Here is a 25,229-nt window from a genome sequence, read left to right on the forward strand (position 1 = left end):
CCGCGGGGTGGGGCTGCGGGCGTCCTGGCCGCGCGGCGCGCCCTTCCCGCTCCTCTCCCGGGGCCTCCTGTTCCGCGGGCGGCCCTGCCCACGCGCCTCTCCTCCGCTCCAGACCTCAGGGCCAAGGCCGAGCAGGGCCCTCCGCTTCGGCTCAGCGCCCGCCCCCGTGGCCGGGACCCACTATGAGCGTCACTGGCTGCTCCCCTGAGCGTGGCTCCTGCGGGACTCTGAACCCGAGTTAACTCCCACCGGCTCTCTCACCTGGCAAACCCCTAGCACCCTAAGACCCTGGTTCACCCCTTTCCTCAGTGTGGGGCCCTGGTCGCGCCTGTGGCCTCTCTCCCTTCTGCGATGGCCACTCAACTGTGGTTCGTCAGGGTCCCTGAGTCCTGTGGGCACAGAGGGGGCATGAAGGGGGCGGGGAAGGCTGCACAACCCTCCCCCCACCCCAACTGCCCTCCGTGGGGGTAGGGATGGCAGCCCCAGGAACTGGCCCACAGGGAGGGTGGGTCACCACTCTGAGGACTCCACGTGCTAGAAGGATCACCTTGTGCTATTTCACTTTTAGAATGGAGGAGGAAGCCTGAACAGGATCCGGTGCTCTTTCTCAACTGGCTCCACCTGGACGTTTAAAATTTCCTGGTTCATCCCAGCATAGAGGTTAGGACATCAGTCCTCTGCATGGGTCAGAACCTGACCAGTGAGATGTGGCAGGAAACCCAACCCATACAGCATACGCAAAAATAATTCATTGGCTCATGAAACATTAAAAAAAAAAAAAAAAAGCCAAGGCAGGCTGCTTTCAGGAATAGCTAGATCCAGGTGCTGAAACAACATAAATGAGAATTCACCTCCCCCATCTCCCAGAACGGCCCCCAGCAGCCTTGGGTTGACACCCTCAGAAAGAGCACACCTGTCTGATAGTTCTGGCAAGAGCCTAGGGCTGCTGCACACAGGCTCCGAGGAGCCTGGCTCAGCCATTTCCACAGACCTGGACAGTGAGGATTACAGTCCTGGGTGTCGCCTCCCTGGAGCTCGGGTAAAAGTTAGCTCTGTGTCAACCCCGAGGATGGATGGAGTAGGGCTCTGCTCCAAGCACGCCCTGAGGGCTGTTTCCAGAATTCTGGACAAGTGAAAACAACAGAGTCCAGCCTGAGGCTTGCATAGTTGGGGAAACTGAGGCCTGGAATGAGCAGGTATCTGCCTGGTGCACACAGGGCCAGTGTGGGTTGGTTGGACTGGGCAGGGAGGCAACAGGATCTTGGGACAGGACCAGGCCAGAGGCTGGCCCCAGCAAGAGTGATGCCCAAGACCAATGTCAAGGGTCAGGCTGGGGTGAAGAAGCAAGGGGAAACAGAGGCAGGCAGGGGATGAGGGCAGGTGCTGGGGCCAATCCTTAGGCTGGTGTACTTTCTCCAATTCCCACCCTACAGCCCTAGTCCTCAGGGTTGGCCCAGTGCGTTACCCAGAGACGTGCTGGGTTCTAGGCAGAGAAGGTTGCAGGAGGGAACCTGTGAGAGCTGGTGGCCTGCTCACCTGTGACATGAAGGGGCCAGAATGTGGGATCTCCCCACTGAATGTAGCTCAGAGAAGCAGGGCAGTTTCTCCCCACCCTGCCCACTCTCTTGGGGCAAAAGCTTGGGGGCCACTGAGGCATGACGGTCATGCTGAATGAAGGGTGGGGAGCTGGGACTGGGGCGGTGCTTAGGGGAGCAGCAGAAACCCGAGGGCAACCTTGCCTATGGCCACAGTTCAGGCTCTAAGTGAGTGAGTAGGCGGGGCTCTGCCCTGTGACAGGAGGAGACGGCCGTGTCCCCTGAGGGCTGCTGTGTCCTCGCCCCCCTGCACTGGAGGTTAGGTTGGGGCTGAGGCTACCGCAGGGCCCAGCAGCCCCTTGGGCCGAATCCCAAGGCCAGCATGGGGTTCTGCTCTGGGCCGACCCTGGGGAGGGGGGACGCTGGTTGCTGGTGCTGTGCCTGGGCCCTGGGGGAGGTCTGGCCCAGTGTCCACCAGTTTCCCCAGCCCCCTCCCCAACCTGCTCCTCAGCCTGCTCCGCCCCCTCCCTTCCCACCCCCCACCCCTGGGGCCTCCTCCCCAGAGTGTGGGGCCCTCCTGGGAGCTGTCAGCTCAGCCTTCCCGGCCCCCCTCCCGCACCCACCCCGAGATATCTAGCGGATACTTCCTGAGGGCCTCCGTGTGCTGCGAACCAGGCCGGGTGCAGACGGAGCTGTCAGCAGGATCCGGGCTTGCTGCCCCCTCAGAGCCCGTGGTTTAGAGAGGAGACGCTGAAAACTAACCATACAAACAAAAGAATGAGAAAAGCAATCTTTTCGGAGAGCGCTTAAGTGCTATAAATGAACCAAGACAGGTGAGGTGGTGGAGTGTGGCTGGGGCTACTTTGGATGGGAGGCCTGGGAAAGCACCCCCCTTCCCCAGCACATGTGGGGTTCGGGTTGAGACCTGAATGAGGAGCCAGCAGCCCCAAAGGCCAGTGGGAAGAGCATCCTGGGCAGAGGGGCTAGCAGAAGCAAAGGCCCTGTGGACAGCATGTGCTTCACACCTTTGTGAGGAAGGAAGGAGGAGGGGGACGGACAGCGTGGGAGCCCAGGTGGAGGCGGCAAGGCCGGGTCGGGGAGTCCGGGGGTATGAGAAGCTGGGACTCTGTCCTCTGGGTGGGACCCAGGGGAAGTGGATATGCTCTTGGCACCCATGAGCCCTTTCCCAGCACCCCTGGCCCCTGTCCTGGTTGCCTGTGGCCCAGATGGTACCTCCCCAACACAAGAGACTCCGAGACCACCTGAGTTTGCTCCAGCAGCCCAGCACTGGGACAGCAGGACTGGGGTCCCCATCCCCTGAGGAGGCCGCCCCTGGGGCTGCTGCCCTGAAGGTGGATGAGAGGGAGGGGGCAGTGGGCAGGGGAAGAGGACTGGGGCAGCCCCATTGCTGGGGGAGAAGCCACTGGGTGACGGAAAGATGAGATGGATGTGTGAGGAGGGCCTGGCCGGAGGGCACAGGGGACCTGTGGAGGCTGTGGGGCCAGGAGGATATTTGGAGGACACCTGGAGGTGGCTGGACTTAGGGTTGCAGGGCCTGGTGTGGGCCGTGGGGGGCAAAGGAAGCAGACACCGGGGTTCCAGTCGCTGCAGACACTCGGCACCTGGAGCCTGCGAGACCTGGTGGCACGTCGGTCCCAACTCTTGGCCCAGCCAGAGCAGGGGACTCAGGAAGGAAGCTGACACCACGTGGGACTGCCACGCAGTGTCACCAGTAACATCAGAGAATGGTGAGGACAGAACTTTGGGCTCTGGCCAGTGCATTTTATTAGTGCAACTCATAACTCATCTGTTCTTGGGTCTGGTGAAAACTCTCTGCGAGCTAAACTATAAGGGCAAAGCTCCAGGAGGAAGTCATCAGAGAGCCAGCCACTAGTGGGGGTCACTGTATGGACTGAATGTGTCCCCCCCCATTTACAGGTTGAAATCCTCAGCCCCAAGGTGATGGTATTAAGATGCGGGCCTTAGGGGGGTGACTGACTAGTTCAAGCAGGTGAGCCCTCATGAATGGGATCGGTGCCCTTATAAAAGAGACCCCAGAAAGCTCCTTTGCCCCTTCTATGTGAGGACACAGGGCAAAGGTGTCCATCCGTGAGCCAGGAGGTGGACCCCCACCAGAACTCAGTGATGCCGCCACCCTGATCTTGGACCTCCAGCCTCCAGGACTGGGAAAGGTAAGTTTCTGTGGTTTATGAGCCACCCAGTCTGTGGTGCTTTGCTACAGTGGCCTGATCGGGCGGAGACAGCCACATTTGATTCTTGTTTATAGACCAGGGCGCTGACTACCCACTGATTCCCGCTGGGTGAGGATCACAGAGAGCGAGCGAGCGAGCACGTATGTGTGTGCACTTCTGGTGTGTGCTCCGTGTATGTGCATGGTGCATGTGTGTGTGTGTGTGTGGTATGCACGTGGGGGCTGGTGAGTGAGGATTTGATCCCCATCTGGGTCCCCCAGCACAATGTTCCAAGCAGGGCTGGTGTGAGGACAGAGGCAGGAGTCCGCTGGAAGCAGAGCCTGAGTTGCTGGTGCAGGTGGTCTATGTGGGTGAGGATCCCAGGGAGCCAGGGAGGACAGAGAGACTGAAAGAGGGAAGGGGGGACAGCCCACAAAGGGTACATTATGAGGATGGGTACCATCATGGCCAGCATGGGTTCAGACTTTGGGGAACTGTGTGGCAAGTGTCTCAGCTGCTCCTGCAGGGCGGAGAGCTTATTTACATCCCCTGTCCTTCCAGGGGGCTCCTGCATGATGGCGGGGTAGGCTCGGCAACTCAAGCAAAATTCCTGAGGCGGAAGAGCAGAGCGTGAGGTAGGCCACTCCTGACACGTGCCTGGAGCCATCCACCCGGCTCTGAGCGGGGCGAGACTTGGCACAGTGTGCGAAGCTTGCACGCAACAGTGCCGCCCGTTGGAACACTCAGATTCCCTCAGGTCCCCAGTTAAGTTCACAGGGTCACCCCTCTCCTCTGCCGCTCCCCCGGAGTCTCCCCACCTGCAGGCAGCCCTTCCACCCGCCTAGGTGGCTACTGGGGGCACCTGCCACACCAGAGACTTCACTTTTCCAGGCTGTCCAATGTCACCGGGCATTAGGCATCACCCAGAACCAGAGGACAGGCGGCACCCTAGGACCCCCACTGAGACTCCGGTTTGGATGTGTGAGTGGTCCCCCAGCCCCCAGGTGATGCAGATGCAAGCAGGAGATGGGGCACACTCTGAGAAATGCTGACTGAAAGGGGTGTAATGTGATCACCCCCATTTGTGGGGCAGAATAACGGCCCCTCCCCCGAGATGTTCACATCCTAATCCCTGGAACCTGTGAATATGTGGCCTTTCACAGCAGGTGTGATTCAGTTAGGACTCTGAGATAGGGACATTACCCTGGATGATCTGGGTGAGCCAGTGTCATCACATGGGTGCTTAAAAGTGGGAGATGGGCAGAGATGTGAGGATGGGAGTAGGGTCAGAGAGATGCCCGCTGCTGGCTTTGAAGATGGAGGAAAGGGGCCATGAGCCAAGGAATGTGGCCGGCCTCTGGAAGCTGGAAAAGGCAAGGAACAAATCTCCACACCCCCCCACCTCCTCCCCTGAGCCTCCAGCTGGAACTGGCCCTGCGGACAGCTTGCTTCAAGCCTCCTGAGACCCGTGTGGGCCTTCTGACCTTCTGAACTGCGACATAATACACTTGCGTTGTTGTGAGCCATGAAGTTTGTGGTAAGTAGAGACAGCAACAATAGGAGACTAAGACACCAGTCCACAAACGAGGCTCAGAGAGGGCAGGCGGCCCGTGCGGGTGGCTCAGCAGACCCAGCGCCCAAGCCCTCCCTGCTTTCCCCTGGCTGCCCTGTGTGGGGTGCGGGGGCAGCGCGGCCGAGACGGGGAGCTGCCGTCCGCAGGGCCCCTGCATGCCTGCGCAGAGTGGACGTGCGCTCGGCCTGCCCTTTTCGACCTGGGGGCCGCAGACCCTGCCAAGGCCTGCGAATCAGAGGGTCAGGGTGGACCCAGGACTCTGACTCTTGCAGCACCAGGACCAGCACCACACCGGTAAACGTGGCTTACTGGCCTTCCGTTGTTCACGGTGGACCAGCAGGAAAAGCACACATTGTGGTTTTTGACATCCGTCCGTCCTAACTGGGATGCTGGCGACCTTGATAATGTACATATAAAGGTGGAGTGAGCCCCGTGGCGGTGGGAGCTCGAGTTTGAAAAACAGCCACGTGGTCAGCTGGGGCCGCGGAGGCTGCCACGGAGGCAGAGACACGGCGGTCACAGCGGCGTCCCGAGGCTCACTCCAGGGTCGGGGGCAGGACAGGGGGTAGCTGGAAGAGAGTGGTAGCCAGGAGACCCTTGGGTCACTACAGCCGCTGTCCCTGTGCGTAAAGACTGGTTTGCCGTCGGGCGGTGGTGGAGACGGGACCAAGGGGCAGAGCTGACCTACCTTTTGGTGATAAAGGGGTTAGAGCCTCCTTCCCCCAGGCAACTTCTCCTTGTAGTTGTCAGCTCACCTGCATTAAGTATGTGATTGCAGCCACGGTGTCAAGTCTCCAGAGGCAGGGGCTTGTGCGTCTGATTTATGGTCCGGTTATGTATGAGCTGCTGGGGGAGCGAGCACTGGTCGGAAGGAAGGAAGGAACGGCCTGTGGCTGGGTGCGGAGGAGAGGGGATGGGACGGGGCCTGGCAGGGGAGCCCGGGAAGCAGGTTGGCCCTGGTGAGGAGTCTGGGCGTGGGTCTGTGGAAGGATGCATTTTCATTTGCACAGAGGCGGCAGGATTTCCCTGGGGATCCGTGCTCTCTGCCTCCGGCCGGGCTGTCTGTTCCCAACCCCGGCGCGGGGGATCGGCAGGCTAACGGGACACAGGCATCGAGCTCCGGCAGGGCGAGGCCTGGTCTATGTCCTCTCGGTGGGTGCAGCCAATACCTCTTTCTCCTGGTCGGGTGCCAGGCGGTCCCGCACTGGTGCACTGTGCATTTCTGCTGGCCAGCTTGCACGCATGTGCACACACACACGCACACACACAGGCACACGTGCGCCAGTCCCCATCGGGAGGTGGCTTCAGGCTGTGGCTTCAGGATGTTTGACACTTTCTGCTTCCTCCTGCTCTTCCCCGAATGAGCCCCGCCACTCCCCAAAGGAAGCTCTCTTCAGAGTTTTCTGAGCATGTCCTTTTAAAAACAAAAATAGGTTATTTATTGAAACAGTTGTGTTGAGTCACCCTTGCATTCTGGAAACCATACAATGTCGGATTCAGTTAGCATCTATGAAAAGGGCATGTGATCTTGATCTTTTTCCAATTCTGGAATCAAGATTATACCAACCTTCCAAACGGAGTTGGGGTTGGTTTGAAAATCTTGGGTAAGAGAGGGTTTTTCTGTTGTGTGGAAGTTTAGTAAAAACTGACTCGTAAGATTGATTGGTCCTGGCGGGATTTTGGGGGGGTGGCCTTCGGTTGGCACTTCCCTTTCTCTGATGGCCACTGGTCCAGTGGAGTTTCCTGAACACACAGCAACACGCACGGGGCCGTCACCAGCCTGTCCAGCCCCAGCCCCTGTCTGCGCACAAACGGGCTGGGGGAGCTCACGCTGTCTCCCTGCCTCAGTTTCCCCAACTTCACGTTGGAGAAAATCATGCTGAGCTCACGGGAACTGTTGAGATTACATAAATTCACATGTACGATGTACTTAGTGTCATCACTCTTGAGACAATTTCAATCCTTTTTATTTCTACTGAAAATGATCTGCTTCTCGCAGATTATCACGTGCGTTAGAATGTTGTAAGTATCGCGTCTGTGATTACTTCTCTTTTTCTCTTTGCTGTTACTTGTATATTCTTTTTTTCCGTGGCCAGTATTGCCAGAGGTTTGTCTGCCTTATTAATTTTTTGGTTTTCCTGGTTTTTTCTCTCATTTTTATTTTCTAGTTTCTTGTCCTTGTCCTTATTTTTATTCTTCTTACCTTTTTTGTTCCTTTGGCCTTGATCTGTTGCTCTTCTGTCAGTCGCCCGTGTTGAATACTGAACTCAATTTTAACAGTTTGTCTTGTTTTTGATACATGTATTTAGGCCTTAGCTGGGGGCTACCAAAATTGGTATGTTGTGTTTTTTAGGGCCCGTGCACTTTTAGGAATTTCTCAATTTTTCCTTATGATTTCTTCTTTCATGTAGGTTGCTTATAGTGTACTGTTTAGTCCCCAGATGTGGGCGATCTTTTCAAATTTATTTTGGATTTTATTGCATTATCATAGAAAAACCGTCGTGTATTAGGGACTTTGGGATTTACTGAGGTGCCCTCTGTGGCTTGGTACGTAGTCCTTTTTCCTTTAAGTTCCATGCGTGATGAAAGGGAATTTGCCTCTTGGGTATCATATTCTGTATGAGCCCAAGTTAAATAACTGTGGCATTCCAATCTTCTAGATCTTTGCTCATTTTTCACCTGCTTGACCTGTCAGTTTCTGAGAGGAGTGCATTCCAACTATACTTTTTATTTCTCCCTGTGGTACTGTCATTTTATACACACACACACACGGGTTCTTTAGGTTTTTCTCAAGTCATGTGGACGCATTTACCCACGCGAGTGCTCCTATTATAAACACTGTGAATGTGTCCGCTTTTGATATATAGGTGCTTATGTGCATACGTGTCTATGCGTCCTTGTGCTTTAGTCTACAAGGCATTCTGCATGAGTTCGTTAGACGTTAAAAAGCCTGGTGCTCGTGTGTAAAAATCAGGAGGGAGAGATGTGTGACCACGTGTACCTGCATAAATGTAACGTATGCACACAGGTCCGTCCGTACTCTGCACGTACGCAGACGGAGAAGGCTAACGTGCGTGCGGTAAAATGTTACCATCCGGGAACCCAGGTGAAGAAAGGTATCCAGGAATCCTTTGACCTATGTTTGCAACTCTTCTGTCACCCTGGAACTACTTCATTAGTACGATTTTTTTTTATTTTCAGTAGGCTCCAGGCCCAACCTGGGGCTTGAACTCACGACCCTGAGATCAAGAGTTGCACACTCTAGCGACTGAGCCAGCCAGGAGCGCCCACTCTGAAACTACTCCAAAATAAAAAGTTAAAAGCTTAATGAACTCAGAGCACTGGTGTGAATCAGGAATGGGGGAGCTTCCCTGGCCACAATTTAAGTCTCAAAAAGAATGGTTGGAATACTCAACGAGAAAACAAACCCTCCTGTGATACCACGTGAGGCAGTGATTGAAGCCACATCCCACTCTGAAAACTGGTGGCTGAAGAGAAGGGACCGGCGTGGAGTCCCCCTTCAGCCAGGCCTCACCTGGGGGCCACCAAGCAGCCCCGGCTGATGCCACGAGGCTCCCCGACAGCACAGTCCCAGAAATGGCATCGGGGGGATGGCAGAATCAAGGACCTCCCTCTCCCCTAAGCTCTCTGAGACTCCTGCTCATAGTCAGGATTAGCACATGGTATGTCGGGGAGGGGGCATGCCGACCTTCTGGTCCGAGGGAGCAATACCATGACTATACGTGCTGTAATGAGGCAGGACTGGGCCAGAGACCCCGAACCCACGGGCAGTTTTAGCATCACTGACAGTGGGTTAAAAAGAATGAAGTATCTTCTGATGGGAGTTTGTACAAAGGACACGATATCACTTAAATGCGTTATAACTAAAAGATGTACATGTATCTATCAAACCTTTCGATAAAGCCTGCAGATCCAGCAAATGCTGGAGATGGGGAGCACGGTCAGTGCACCCCCGTGGAAGCAGCCACACGGTGCCAGAGGGGGGCCCACATCCGTGGGGACAGCGTGCCAGGTACCACGGGCTGGGGTCATGGGGGATTAGCAGTTTCTTAAGGACATGACAACCAGAAATTGGACACCAGGAATGCAAGGGCCGGTTACACCGGTAAAAGACTTTGGGGACACTGGGGAAATCCCAAGGCCTAGCTATTAGGCCAGATGAGAATTTACAGATGTGGACAGCTGCAGATCGGTAAATGAAGCATGCAGGTTAAAAAAGCACGTATGGTATGACCTCATTTGGGCAAAAACAAACAAAAAAACCCCAAACAAGCAAAAAACCACCTAGATGTGCATATGTCCATATAAAAGCATCTGAAAGATACACAATAAGGTTATTAACAGTGGTCATCTCTGAAGGGGGGAATACGGTATGTTTAGTTTCTCATCCTTGATTATACTTTCTAACATATATATATATATAGGGAGAGAGAGAGAGAGAATATATATATTTTTGCATTTTTAAAAATAGGGAGCAGATGGGAGGCGAGGAGGTGGAGAAAGTTAGTATAGACTGCTCTTGATTTCTGTTTCAAAGGGGAGCGATTAGAGAGTGATGTTGGGTTATGAGCGGAGGCGGGGAACCGAACAGAGGGACGGAGAGAGGCCACACAGCATCGAGCTCCTGTGGGAGCGACAGTCCGGCAGGGCAGGGAGGCAGGCCGCGTGGGCTTTCTAGCATGTCCGGTGAGGGGCCACCTTTGAGGGGACGTGAGAATAAATACAGACAGGTGAGTATTGCTGATCCAATATTTATTTCTTACAGCTTCTTGAGGGCAGCATGATGGTTATTCCTTGAAAACAAAGGAAGCTTCTCCGAAAAGGCAGGCCTACTCAAGACGATAAACCTTTGAGGTTGTACGCGGCTCGAGCCAGGCTCTGTTGTGGACGGGCCACGGGAGAGTGGCTTGGGGTCGGGGCCGGACACGGAAACAGAGTAAGGCCACCGCGCGTTTCCACCCTGCTCCCCTACCCACTCCCTGACCTGCGGACATGGACAACAACTGGCCATGTCTTCTAAGTGGCCACAGGCTATCAAGAATGTAGATCTAGAAGGGGAAGTCGGCGCGCTCCCCACCTGCTCCTCCCAAGAGAAAACCGAAGCATGAACTCCGAGCACCAGTGCGTGGTGACAGACTCCTTTCTCTTCTTGAGATGTGACGAGGAAGTAGCTCAGAGGATGCTGCCAAAGTGCTCTCGGATTGCTGTGTGGCATCCATTAGGATGCGTCTTCCTGACCTCCTTGGCGAGATAACACACCGCACCGGCTGAATGACGTTGCTGTTGAGCGGAGGGGCCCCCGCCGAGGAGGGGACGATGCGCCGGCCACATGGGCCCCTCTCTGTGACTGCCGGGGTCTGTCCTGAGGCTCTGTCCTGCCACTCAAGACTGTTGATCACCACTTGCATGAATCTTCAGAAGGCACGTGTGTGCTCCTAAAACTGACAGATGTCACAAGCTGGCAGACAGGACACCTGTGAAGGCTGACAGAGTCAGGATTAAGTGCCACGGCACAGAATCCAGGGGCTCCGATGGACTGCAGGCGTCGGGGGTGACATGGCTGGGAAAGCTCAGGCCCCCGCGATGGTGTTAATTGGCTGCGGAGGCCTTGCTTGCTGGGCACGCTGCTCAGGCTGTATCTGGAATATTCGTTCACTTCTGGGCCCGCATTTATAGGGTGCACCAAGATGGTGAGGCTCTGGGGGCTTTGTCAGGTGGGAGAGGGTTGGAGGAACTTTGAGTTGAAGGTAGAGAAAGGAAGACTTGCAGCTTACCTTTTCAACCAAAAGAGGAAAGCTTGTCTCACAAGATGGATCAGACTCCCTCTATTTCACCCGAGGGAAAGGCCTAGGGCCCCAGGCATGGGAGTTGTGGGAACGGGTTTCTGTTCTGTGAAAGGAAGAACTTCCTGATGGTCAAAACTACACAGAACTCTGCGGGGAGGGCCTTTCCTTCATTAAAGCCATCTGAGCAGAGGCTGGGCGGCCTCCTCAGGTGCATTCCCGCCCTGAACGAGGGTCTCTCCATCCATTTTAGGCTTTATGAAAGTGAAGTGAGTAAATGCAATTAAGGTGAAAGCATGCTTATAGAAATTCTAAGAAAGTCAGGGAAGTTTTGGGAGAAGGGCAGAAAATATTACTGGGGAACCGACAATTTAAAATAGGGATTTCGGGGGCAAGTTCAGAGTTTATTTCAAAGCGCCGCATGAACTACTTCTTGAAAAATGAAGAGATGGATTTAATTTTGTCCATGTCTCCATGAAGTCTGTATTATAAGCTCCTTTCAGTCTTGCACTTAAATTCCACATGGAAGGAATAACAGAAATGATCCCTTTCACTGGACTTGAACCCCTCTGTTTTTCTTTTTGAGACTACTGACTAGTGCTGGGGCTTGGAGTGAAGACGTCCCCAACATCCGCGTGCAAGTGTCCCAGCTGGTGAGAGCAGAAGAGTCTTCTTCTGCAGGCTCGGCCTCCCTCTGCACACATGAAGCATCTAGAAGCTGCTTCTAGAATGGGGCTCTTCACACGGTATCCACCAGGGGCCTGGACTCCTCGAAAAGTGTGGCAGAATTTTGTGTTCACGGCATTTTTCTTTGGGGAGGGGCACTGTTTGCCTCAGACCCCCCCAACGGGGCTTATGACTAAAGAAGAGTGAGTCGTGCACCTGCAGGAACACAAGGCAGTGTGAGGACGCAAGCCCGCGCTCCTTCCGTCCTCCGCCTCGGTGTGGTGCGGGCCTCGGGCTGTGTTTGAGAACTCACTCCGAACTTCCCTTCCAACTTTAAAGCACCAGCAGAGACTGGGGGGTAGCAAACACCCTTGCTCACAAAGGTCCCGGGCCCCCAAAGCCTGACTCTTTCAAACCGTGAAGGAGTGTGTGGCCCAGGGCCTTGAGAACGCAGTGAACACCAAGTTCCCCATGGCCGTGACAGGCACATCCTTCCTAAATCCTGGTCACAGATGGTCTCAGTTTGTTACCAGTTTTCCTGATCTAAAAACAGAATACTGAATAACTGCCTTATTGCCAAAGGGAGCCTCATGCTTAAATTCATACCATAGGAGTGTCAGGACAATATTAGGTTATTTTGAAAGATTACCCTTCCCGCCACCAAAAAGCCCCCACCCCACTACACTCACCATTTCGGTCAATAAATAAAAAGCATTTTAGTACTGTCTGCTTTGAATGTCTGAAGGGGGTAAGATAGAGAAATGGGACCCAGACCTGTATCAAGAGGAAGGTTTTCCTTCTCTAGAGAACTTTACAAATCAGACTGATACTCATCTATCTGGAATGATTCTAGCCCTTTGAAGCAGAGAAGAGAAAGTGAGCCATTGAGGGCCCTTCCAGTCCTGTGGTTTTACATAGTGAACATCTTTTTTAAGTTGGCTCCACACCCAGTGTGGAGCCTAACATGGGGCCTGCACTGAGATCAAGCCTGAGCTGAGATCAAGAGTCAGATGCCCGACCGACTGAGCCACCCAGGCACCCCTGAGTAGTGAACATCTTAAAGTGCCTCGAACCCAGAAGTGAAATCAAAGTGGCTCATCCCATCCACAAAACCACACTGTTAACGATTCTAAGTAAGACAAGTAAAGACCCATCGGCCACGCCTTGTGAGAAAAATTCTTACACCAATACTTGGAATATTCCATCTTGTATACTTGCGTATTTTTGAAAACTGAGAATCAGAAATTTGCAGAACATCTTCAATCAGAAACGTAAAAGAAATGTTTTGCCTGTCGATTAAAAACATTTGCTAATACTGATGGAAATGACGACACTCCAGCATCGACCTGTGTTCATGTTAAATCTGTAATCAGAGATGGTGAAGTGGAAATATAGCCAAGCGTCACTTAAAAACACAAAAGAACTGGACATGCTATACACTTCTCTTTTAAAATGTATCTGTATTATTTTCACCAATCAAAACACACATAATATATTTTATTATAAAACATTAGGCAATGTTACTTTTGAGATCTGCAATCTGAAGGTCACACCTGTATTTGCTACCAGCATGAAACACCAGAGGAGGACGTTAGAAATCAACCGGATGAACTCCTACATCGTTACCATGACTTACATACAGGGCATCAGATCTGGATTCAAGCGGGATCCCATCCAGTGGTTCAACCAGGGGCTCTGGGTGTCAGCAGGGGGCCCTGCCAAGGTTTTTCTCCTTCCAGCATGGAGGCTCTGGGTTTTGCGTCCCAGAGAGGAGAACAGAGCCCCGCTGCCGTTTCCACGACCGTGACTGATCAATACTGAGCAGTCTGTGTTTCCACAATGTTCTCCTGCTCCGAGAGACCCTATCTGCTCTCCAAAACCTGCACTTGAGGTCAAGACCCACCCTAGGGGAGGCAGTTATTTCCTTTTTGACTGAAAACGAAGCCAACAGATAAAATAAACCTAGTCCAAATTCCAGGCTAATGACAAATTACCTGGTTTAGAAAAATATGTGTCCAAAATAGTTACTTCCAGGGTTGTGTACAATATAAATTACAAAAATAAAATAGAAAAGATGAAAAAGTTGAGCACGTTTTAGTTCTTTTTCCAACATCAGCATTCAGCCATCGAGAGCAGTTTGAAACTGTCTACACTGCACCAGGACCTCGGCACATCTCGGCTCAGGGGGAGGACCCTGACGTGGGGTGAGGTATTTCTACAGAGTTCTGCTGTCTGCAGCCCCGCGGCCTGTCCTAGGTGTGCTCGCTGCTCCCCGGTGGAAGGTGGGCATGGCAGGAAGCCCACCCACACCAACACAGGCTGCCCCCGTGAATGCACGGAGGAAGAACCGAGCAGAACGCCAGACTGTGGGTGGCACCCGGCTCCACTCACAAAGGGCACCTCACAAGCAGGAGCTTCATGTGCCCTCAGCATCCCCGTGCCGTGTTCACAGAAACCTAGGGCAGATGATGCATTTTTAAAACTCTCCTTTTTCTTTTTAAAGATAGATTTAGTGAAGTCTTGTTAAAGAATGTATGTTAGATTTTAAGATGTTTATATATGTATAATGGTAACTTTCTTCACTGTACCATCAGGCCTCCAAAACCAAAACCATCCTAAGCCATATCATAGGTGTTTCTGCTTCAATCCAAGTCAGCATTTCCTCTTGTACTTGAATGCGTCTAAACCTCACAATATAAAACTAGTACTTCAATACTAATTTTGTTCATCAAGGTTCCAGTTTCCAGTGATAAGACCAACCAACAATACAACTGGTGCAGAGAGACTCATATATTTTAGATAATATTTATAATAAACTTTCTTGTCAAAGTTCCTCCTCAGAACACATTCTATAGAATGTTGACCCACTAGCTTCCCAAACAGTTAAACACAAGATAGGAATTTGTAACAGAATAAGCTCAAGGGATAAGCATTACGAGCACAGGGAGCCAAAATGTGACCATCGTAACCCCATTTCTGTAGTGACACTTCAATACTCAGTAACTTCGGGAACTCTTAATGATTTCCACATCAGAAAGTCTGAAAGCATCAATTTCAGGTGAGCAGTTTTAGATCAGAAAATACTCAATAGTTAATCACTACTCTTGAGGGTGCTTCCTCCATAACCCTGTGAGGAGGTTTCCCAGAAAATTCATGGGTTTCCCTTAGGAAAAAGAAATGCTCCATGAACTGGAAAACACCACCATCACAGAGGTGTCCTGAATCGCCTTGCTTCCTACAACAGACCCAAGTGGAGGAGTGGGGGGGAGGAGGGAGGCGGTTTATGGGGTTTCTTTCAGCAAAGAAAGAAAATCGAGGAAGAACGTTAGGTTGGAAACCGGAAACGCTACCCTGGGAGATGGTGCCTCCCCCGGGAACGACCCTGACCAGTCTCGGGGGAAGCAAGCGCTCAGAAGAAGTCACTGCCATTGTCTTCAGTGACCATTTTTGTCAAATTCTACTCTCGCCTCTAATGGATTCAAGAATCTGCCATTGTGTTATTGACGTGGAGTGTTAGGTGCCTCATAAAGAAGGTGAAGTTTTAGGTGGCATTTTAAATTAATGAGTCCAGAAGACCAGGAGAAAGGAGCGAGGGCAGATTAGGGCTGTAAAGGCATATACGTCTTAAGCAGCACAAAACTTAAAATTTTATCATGCAATAAAGCTGAATGTACAGTCATCCCAGACTAAGACAATTTAGAGGAAACAAAGTGTCCATATAGGTCTCTTGGTTTTAGCAGTGATAATCCTCAGCCCAAAACATGACAAATTTAAGAAAAGTTGTATTTTTTTATTTATTAAATAGATTTAATTATATTCCTTCTGAAATACAAAAGATAGAATAAATCATACCATAAAAGAAGGTAAGATACGATAATATGATGGTGGCCAATTAATACACATAAATGTATTTTTCCTGGACAGACACCAAATTACTTAAGAGGATTAAGAGATAATTCTGGAAGCAGCACTACCTGGAAGATTATTTGGCATTTAAATACTGATTTCCAAAGTGCTAGATGGCAAGCCTGAGCAAGCACACGTGGTCACATGCATATATGTCCCAACGGTTACTGAGGATGAGAAATTGTCACTACTATTACCGTACAACTTTAAAAAAAAAATCATCTATTCTAATTGCTCACCTGAAATGACCTTGCACAAAATCTCTACGAGTGTGGCTTGCACTTGTGTTCTTCAGACATAGTCTGCTTCATTGTATAATCTAGGCAGGCAATCCTATTGGAACTGAGCAGGGCAAGGCATCGTGTTCCTTACATGCAGAACATGGAGTTTTTTCTATTTGGTTCCATCAACCCCCCAAGCCTTTCAGGCCTATGGAAGCGGGAGTTCCTTCACTGCTGGCGAGCTTGCGGCTCGTGACTTATCATCGGCAACCTTCGAGGGGTCCCGTCGAGGCATCGAGGCTGCTGTCTGTGTCTGAGGCCAGCGTCTGCTCGGTGGACATGGATGAGATGTCGTTGATGGATGACGACCGGGAAGGAGTGGCGTTGCTGCTTACCGCTGCATCTGTGCTAAGAAAACCAAACAGAATAAAATCTGAGGCACGACATTGCCGCGGGCGCGGGCACTGAGACCTGGGGCCGTCTCCCAGCCCCGGGCTTCTGTGGCTCCCTGGTCTCACTACCAGCATGAACAAGCAGTGAGTCGGCTGCCCGTGCCCACCTTTTCCTGGAGTCTTTCTCCGGGCCCAGGGTCCCAAACATTCCTGGTCTTTCCCTACAACATTCTCCTTTTCTTCCCAGTGGCTAAACATCGTATCTGTGCATGCGTATAATCATGTTGAAAAATACCTGCCTCTTTAAAAAAGATATTCGTAGAAAATTGCTGAATTTATCCCACAACTATCGGTGTCACAAAAGGCTGAAGCCCAAATAGGGTTCAAGGGTCATCAGACATTTCAGCTATAATCATCAACACTTGGTCCGAGGGAAAAAAACAGCAACCTTTGAAGAATTCTTTTGTAATAAAAACGGAATGGAAAACAATCAGAGAGGGAGACAAACCATGAGAGACTTTTTTTTTTTTGCACATCTACTGTTTAATTTATTCCTCAGTTCTTTTTTTTTTTTTAATTCTTATGTTAATCCCCATACATTACATCGTTAGTTTTAGATGTAGTGTTCCATGATTCATTGTTTGTGCATAACACCCAGTGCTCCATGCAGAATGTGCCCTCCTCAATACCCACCACCAGCTAACCCATCCTCCCAACCCCCTCCCCTCTAGAACCCTCAGTTTGTTTTTCAGAGTCCATCGTCTCTCATGGTTCGTCTCCCCCTCCGATTTCCCCCGCTTCATTCTTCCCCTCCTGCTACCTTCTTCTTCTTCTTTTTTTTTTTTTTTTCTTAACATATATTGCATTATTTGTTTCAGAGGTACAGATCTGAGATTCAACCCATGAGAGACTCTTAATCGCAGGAAATAAACTGAGGGTTGCTGGAGGGGTTGGAGGATGGGGGGATGGGGTAACCAGGTGATGGGCATTAACAAGGGCACGTGATGTGATGAGCCCTGGGTGTTACACGCAACTGATGAATCACTGAATGCTACATCTGAAACTAAGTATGTACTATATGTGGGCTAACTGAATTTAAATTTAAAAAACCCTGCTAAAATAAAGACTGTATACAAACAAACAGAAAGGAAAAAGTTTAGTGGCCTCTTGTTCATTTTATTTTTGTTTTATACATCCTGAAAATTAACATTTTGGTTTTTTAAGGTACACGAAACTACCCTGTTTCCTACGGTCCGTATATTTTAGTCTGGCTTGAGCAAAAATAAAACATCTGAGCTCCCAGAGGCCAGTACTTGCAGTCTTAAACATGTGCCTTGTTAACCACGGGCACCTAAATCTGTGCTGAAGTTACATAATCTCTAGATGCTTGACACATATGTCATGCTGAATATAAAATTCAAGAGAAAGTATGCAGTGCCGTCTGCACCTCCGTGTGCATGTGCATGGGCTTCTGGGGGGATACGAGGTGAGCCAATAAATATACCTTGGAAGGATTTCACTCAGGAAGCAGGTGGGATCCTACGGACCTGAGTGAACACGACACATGTTATGTCTCCAACAGTCACCCGGGGAACCGACCACCAGGCAGACCAAGTACAAATGTGGGAGAATTGTATGAACAGCTTTCTCAAAAGGAAACCAAATTCCATTGTACTTAGATTTGCATGGATTTTCTGTAACCAGGTGGGGCCAGTCCAGAGAGGGTCACGCACCTTGGCAACATTTTAAACTCGGCTCTGTCATCTGCACGCGGGGCTGGCGGGAGCAGAGGCAGGCACGGGACAAGGACGGCTCGGACGCAGTTAGTTTAGTGCCCAGCACACCAGGAACCTGCTGGCTGCCGCCAGCATGACGCCCCAGACAGGGAGCCCATCTCACAGCACGAGCTTTAGGACCCAGTGCCCGTCGAGGTGGTACTTCAGGCACTTCTGCCATTTAGGAAAGTTGGACGGGGAAAAGGAAATTGTAACGAAGCTATTAAAGCAATCACTAACCTGAAGGCTGATCTTTGACCACACCGTTCTTGCTTCTCTCTTCCCAGTCCAGCACTTCTTTGTATATCAGCTCTTCAAAAAGAAACGCAAGGTAAGAGGCTTCATCAGTTTCTCTGCATCTCTGAACCCTGCTTCCTAATCAATCAGGACCACTCCAAGGGCACTGTGATGCCTTATTTTTAACTGTGATATATGGTTAATTCAATAATACCGTCTACCTAGACCAAAACATCCATGTTTTTGATCCATTACTCTTCTTAACCCAACTGTGAGGGCGGCCGAAACCCACAAGGTAGTTGTGGCAGTTCTAAACCCACAAGGGGGGTTGTACAAGGGGCAGGGGACCAGCAAAGTGGCTCTCGTGGAGCATTTTAAAGTACTAGACACTTCTGCACTGTTTGCATGTGTTTCTGTCATTACTCGGGATTCTCCAAATGGAGCCGGTATCCATCTGTGGGTAAGAAGCCCCTCCAGACTGGCCAGAAATTAATCCAAATTCCTCAGTCATTTCTTGGCTTCAACCTTAGTTTCCTTGGTTCTGACTTGTAAGTAAAGCTAACGACCTACTAAGGAAGCATTAGGGGTTCCTACAATTTCGGCGTTCGTGAACCAAGATGAGAACGCTGCGAGCATCTCCTTGGCCGCGGAGCGTGGCTGCGTGCATTGTCCTGCCGAGCACATGTTCACACAGGTCCCGGCTCTTCGGGGCCCCGGGGAGAGCAGATGTAATCTGCTTGGGCAGAGCACGTTGCCACCTTTGACCTGCACTCACTGAGGCTCTCAATTCCTACTGATTCTGCTTTTTTTTTTTTTTTTAAAGATTTTATTTATTTATTTGACAGACACAGCGAGAGAGGGAACACAAGCAGGGGGAGTGGGAGAGGGAGAAGCAGGCTTCCCGCTGAGCAGGGAGCCTGATGTGCGGCTCGATCCCAGTACCCTGGGAACATGACCTGAGCCGAAGGCAGACGCTTAAGGACTGAGCCACCCAGGCGCCCCTGATTCTGCTTTTTAATGGAGAATTGTTCTTCCACCTTCTGGTTACGGGCTGTTTGCTGTGGGCTGTTTGGTGAATCTTACAATCTTCAGAAGCAAACAGTATGCGGTTCATACCTGCTCCTCTCTAATTCTGTTATCTAGAGAGTGGGAAGACAGGGGCTAAGAGGGGCTGCAGGGCCTCTAGCCCTTTCCCCTAGAAAGGCTCCCGCTGACAGGCGACGTGCCGTGAGCGAGCGAGGGGCAAAAGCAGCTGTCTTTACCTTTCCACTCTTCAATTGCATGCTCTCTTTCTTCCAATTGGGCGTCGTAAATCTGAGGTGGTGGCTGAAAATTAAATTACATGTGAAGTCAACAGTTAAAAATGTAACGGGGCATGAAGACGGTAAAATCACTGGGGAGATTCTAATCTATCTATCATGTGGCTTTCATTCAATACATGGCTTCTTAAAGGTTTTTCATAAGTGTGACATTACATCACTTTCCGAATCCAAATAATTAGGGAGAAATTAACCAAAAAAAAAAAAAAAGGAGCCATTACGGTCCTCTTAATAATTACATAATCTCCAAACAGTCTCAGGGCATCTGCCCAGATGGAACTGTAAAGTAGTAATCACAAGCCCCTTCCTAGAGACCCGCCCTGGACAAGGACCGTGCTGGCTCAGGTTTGCAGTTCTTCATGTTGAAGCCCCCATACCCAATCCCCAACTCACACTGGACCGTTCCAAAAATCTGCTTCAAAATCACATGTTGATAAATGGGACTCCTTTCATATGAAACAGTGTTCACTGTGGTGGTTAAATCCATAGGCCAGTCCGAAAATGAACCTGCCCCCATGAGGTTATGTCTTATAGCCAGAGATCATCCATGCCAGTGTTGCTAAGGGAAAATGCACCTGAGCGCCGCACTCAGAAGTGGAACCCCCTTGGGAATGCCCCAGGTATCTCTGGGGAAGGACAGATAAACTTGGGATTTTCAGCAAGTTTCTTAGCCTCTCTGATGGGGTGGCCTAAATAGGGTGTTATAAGCAAAACACAGGGCACAGTCCCGAGGTACCCTGAGCGACAGCCCCAGGATGGACGGAAGATCTAAGGAAATGTACGCCCTGCCCTTAGGCACAAGTCCTTCCAAAACAGACGCTTACCGCCTCGGCTTCAGCAGGGTCATACCAAACGGTAATGTAAGGGTGACGTAAAGCTTCGTCGACAGAGATTCGCTTGTCGGGATCTATCACTAACATTTTCGATAACAAATCTCTGGCTTGACTTGCTAGGGTGGAAACAAATATTAGATGAATAAATTAATGCTGAGACATAGAACATCACACAGATAATGTGACAGTGCAGATAGAACACAGATGTTTTAACTCTGAGAAATATTTGACAGGTTCCAGATCAATCGAGGCTTTTTTCTTTAAGAATAAGCCACTTTCACTACCAATCAGGTTTTCGACCTCGGTGTTTTGCCTCTGGCTCTGGGAGGGGAGGCGGAGGGACAGGGCCTGGGGAAAGGGTAGCAGGTGGATGCAGGCCAAAGGGAGGCTGACACGGTGCCCAGGGAGAGCCGCCACCAGGGAGGGCACAGGAACTGAGCTAAGGGCCACCACTGCCCGAAATGCAGGCACAGAGCACGGGCAGGCTCTTCTCTTGATGTCCCATCCAAACAAAATTAGAACGGACCTCTTCAGCCATACAGTAATCTCACGAACACTTCACAGATGCCTCCGCTACATGCCTACCTGCATGTAGTGTTGGCAATATAAACTTAAAAAAAATCTAGAGATTACTTGTTAGGAAAAAACCCAACAAGCTCAGTGACTCACCTAGGTTCTGGCAATTAAGGTTCACATGGGTAGGCAAAGGAGAGATGGGGCTCTTCTGATGGAGGCACAGTTTACCATGATGTGGGGAGAAATCTATTCTTTTCCTTAAATCACAGTTCTAGTGACAGGCACCGGAGAAGGGGAGGAGGAGCTTTTTGTAATCGAACTATGGGCTAGAATCTTAATTCAAGTGTTCCGTGTACCTGAAAACTGTGAATTCCAATTAGCTATAATTAACATAGGAGTCTTTGAGACTGATGCAAACCTCTTCATTTTGACCAAAGGCTTCAATGCGGCCCTTCTGTCGAGGACAGAACTTTCAGGTCGCTAAGCCTTCAGGCTGGCCTGTACCTCACTCTATTTGAGGGTTTCCCCTATCTTATCTCCCCACGTCCAGGGGAGTCAGAACGTGAACCTGAAGAGGCTGAGAGAGGTGCCTAGACTGCGGAAACAGGGATGAGGGAAACAAAGGGCATCTTACTTTTAATTTTGTCTCGTTCGGATTCTGATGGGAATATCCAATCTGGGAAGAGCTCTTCAAACTTGATGCCAGGGTACTTCGGTCTGTTTTCTACATAATTCCTCACAGTCGGCTGAAGTTTCTTCATAAAATCCGCAGACGGCGTTCCTAGCTGCTCAATGACTTTATTCCACTGATCAATATCTAAGGAGTCTCTTGAGGAAAATACCACTGAAGGGCCTTACAGTCACGTTATGTGGAGTAGCGTCATTCAAAGAAGCACTGAAATCCTCTTTCTACCTACTGACAGGTAATGAACGAGGCCATCCCACAGGTGTTTTGAAATGATAGGTAAATACGGTGTGGGTTTCCAAAGTTGAGACTAGTTTTAAAACCTCTGCGCCTTTCTAAACCCTGATCGCAGTTTATTAGACCAATACACTGAGGGATGTATGCCTTCGGCTTCTAGACCAAGAGACCGTTATCATGGAACTGAAGACTACCCATGGCAGAGGTGATTAAAGATGAAATTAGATAAATGTTACTTAGGCAAACCGAAATCAATTTTCATACCAAAGAGACTTAGATTCGTAACTCCCTGAAGTAGACAGACCTGAGTCCTGGGCTCACAGCTGGGGACGCAGAGGCCCCACGGCGTGCAGTGCGTGAGCCGGGGCTCAGGGCTCTCTGAGCCCAGGCCTCGTCCTCTCCACGGGACCACGGGCCTGCCTGAAACAGGGCTTGGACTGACAGCTTTGGGAGGTCATTCTCTCTCACTTGGCACTGACCCTGACCATCACCGCAGTCCCCTGGAGTGCATCTTACTTCCTCTCCAAGTCCATGACCTGGGTTTCAGACTCCACTGTGCTCCTAGCCCTGCAGTAGGTGCCACCGAGCACTCAGTCTCCCTTGGCTCTCAGCTTACCTGTTGGTAAGATGCAGAAAATACCAGCTTTGCCTAGTTTACAAGGGGCTTGGAAAAACTGGCATCATGAGCTGGAAAGTGATTCTGAGACCGTAGGCAATTACACAAGAGAATGTAGGCCAGAAAAAAAAGAATCACGTAAACAGCAATGTTTAGAAAAGTTTTCAATTTTTTTTTTTTTTTTTAAATCTAATGGAGGTTTGTCTTAGAAAAATGCAATCGTATCACTGTGGAAGAACCTGGGGGAGCTGAACAGGCTCGGGAGACGGGTTCTGGCCACTGGAGTCACTAGCATATTGTCCTCCCTCACTCCTGCGTTCCTACGTGCTGCCGAAGCAGATCGGGAAGCCCTGCTCACCACCTTCACTTCCCACTGATCATCCGAAACAGCCCCTCGTCTCTCTGCTTCTGCTCTTTCCTGTGACAGTCTGTCTGCCTTCGGCTCAGCAGCTGGGACGAGCTTTCCCAACGTAAGTCAGATAGGAGCCTAGAAACGGGTGGGTGCTCAGTAAATGTCTAGTGTGTTCATGATAAAGGGTCATTTCTGTAGACTAATGGGGGGTGGGGGGTGGGAAGGGAAAGTCACCCCCAACAAGCCTGGCTGGCCTCCGGGTGTGTGTGCTCGTTCCTGTCCCTCGGCTCCCACGGGCCTTTCAGTTGTACTGAAGGGGGACTGAGGCTCGGGGAGGCCCGGACTCCTGTGAGCCCGAGGCAGGCTGGCCGCAGCTCCCTGTCTCTGATGGGCTACTGTGGGCACAGGAGGTCCTCTTCTACCCCAGGTCATGGATCTGAAGCACATCTCAGAGAACTGCAGTCTGGCTGCCAGAATCTTTTTCCATCCTAGTAATTTTGAATCTAATGTTTGAAAGAGTGGGCAAAAATTGCCTTTGAAAAATGGTGTTAGCTCTGTGTATATATTTTGAGAATGACCTCAGGTGGCCTTATATATAAAACTATTAGTTAACGATATTGCAAGATGTTAGTATGTAAGGTAGGAACTTTAAATTAACTTCATAATGCACCAGAAAGTATCCACAGTTTTTGTACTTTCTGAAGAAAACATTTCTTAATTCAAAAAAGGAAAGGCACAAAATGAATAAGAATTGAGACAAATGAAATGTTAAGTAGATCCTTCTAAATTATTTATCTTAGGCTATATCAACTTTTCCCTTTTAAGCTGAGTCTGTTTGCAAAATAAAGACCTCCTTATTTATAGTTTGGAACAAGTGAATCAAAGGAAAGGCTATGGAAAACTGCTAGAAAATTTATTAGAACAAAATAAAATGCTGTATTTAACTTCACATAAAATCTGTGATGTGAAAAATGTCAAGGAAGGCAAATAAAATGATAGGAACAAAATCTTTTCATTCCATGTTTGTGTTGTAAAGAATTTGTATTACAAGAAAATCACCCTCATAAAATTATAAAAAACTCTAATAACTTTAATAAAATACATACAAAACACTGACTACACAGCTCGATCTCCTTTAAAAATAACCATCAATCTGCCAACAGAGACCACTTTAAGCTTTCATAAGGAAAAAACAAAATCAAAGACTAATGAAAATCGTAAGTGGTTAGAACACAAATGAAAAAGGGAATATGTTAGAGTGAAAAATATTAAAGATGGAAGAATATGAGGACCACGATGAAAGAAAGCTATTTTAACTATTATATTGTCTTCTGCTTTATGCTGTATGTCATTAATGTGATTTGCTGACCACAGTATAAGTTAATCTTTTGCATTTTATATTTATTTAGACTTCTCCAGGTATGTCACAAAAGAACCTTTTAGATGGATCTTTTAAAAATTTCTACAAAATGTCAGCAGAGTAACAGGCAAGAAAATTAACATATACTGTTCCTCACAAACATTTCCTTTCCATCTCTTTTACTTTGGTCTTATGTAGTGTGCTTCAGTTCTTACTTTGGGGGAAAATATTTTAGTCCATACCGACAGCTAACAAAATGGTATATTAATTGAATGACACAGCAATACTAGCCTATTAAATTTAGACAGAAACCTTCCTTGTTAAATTAACTGAATGAACTAAATAGTGTTTTCATTTAAATATCAGAATACATTTGACAAAGAGTAAATAAATTTCTAAGCTATTTTTGATAAAATTAAGAACTAATATAATCGGTTTAATGTTAGTAACTCTAAACCTCAGTAAAGTCATTGCAGGTAGTCAAGAGAAAAAGAAAACGTAAAACTGAACCATTTGATTTGTGACACTATTTAACAAACATAATAAAGACCCCCTTGGGACACACAGTCTAGAATTACAACATTTTCCTTTCGAGCTCCTGCTGTCTTTGGCATTTATGGAAAGCATGGCCGGGAAGGTCCCGGGAAGGATACGGTCAGTGCCTTGGAAAATCACACAACCTTTCACCAGCTCTCCCATGATGCAACCCACTGACCAGATATCAACTGAAAATAAAATGAAATGATAAAATTATGAGGTGCCATGAACAAAACAAAGGTGAGGAAAAGGAATTCTAACAGTGTACTAAACACACAAATATGGAAAAATAAATTGCTAGCTAAGGGTGAGCTCTTTCCACGGTGCGAATGGTTGCTGGCCTCCGCTGTGGCCTTCGGCTTCCAGCAATCTGGGCTTTAGTGCCCAAGAGTCCAGGACTTTACAGCTTGAGAAACAAACAAACCCCCGAGAGAAGAGGTGACTGCCCCCACAAAGCTGTGTGCAGGCCACGT

General features: G+C 49.5%; 2 protein-coding genes across 2 annotated transcripts in view; both read right to left on the minus strand.

Annotated features, from left to right (window-relative positions):
- Positions 1–25,229, minus strand: part of RASGEF1C (RasGEF domain family member 1C) — an 838,438-nt gene that overhangs the window by 96,467 nt on the left and 716,742 nt on the right. The window lies entirely within an intron of this gene.
- MAPK9 (mitogen-activated protein kinase 9) overlaps positions 13,125–25,229 on the minus strand; it is a 53,430-nt gene continuing 41,325 nt past the window's right edge. The window contains 7 exon segments of the mRNA XM_044916749.1: positions 13,125–16,300; positions 18,305–18,376; positions 19,564–19,627; positions 20,445–20,569; positions 21,604–21,786; positions 24,873–24,950; positions 24,953–25,021. Of these exon segments, the coding sequence (XP_044772684.1) occupies positions 16,158–16,300; positions 18,305–18,376; positions 19,564–19,627; positions 20,445–20,569; positions 21,604–21,786; positions 24,873–24,950; positions 24,953–25,021 (734 nt within the window). The 3' untranslated portion in view covers positions 13,125–16,157.

This window comes from Neomonachus schauinslandi, chromosome 7, assembly GCF_002201575.2.
Source record: "Neomonachus schauinslandi chromosome 7, ASM220157v2, whole genome shotgun sequence".
NCBI lineage: Eukaryota > Metazoa > Chordata > Mammalia > Carnivora > Phocidae > Neomonachus > Neomonachus schauinslandi.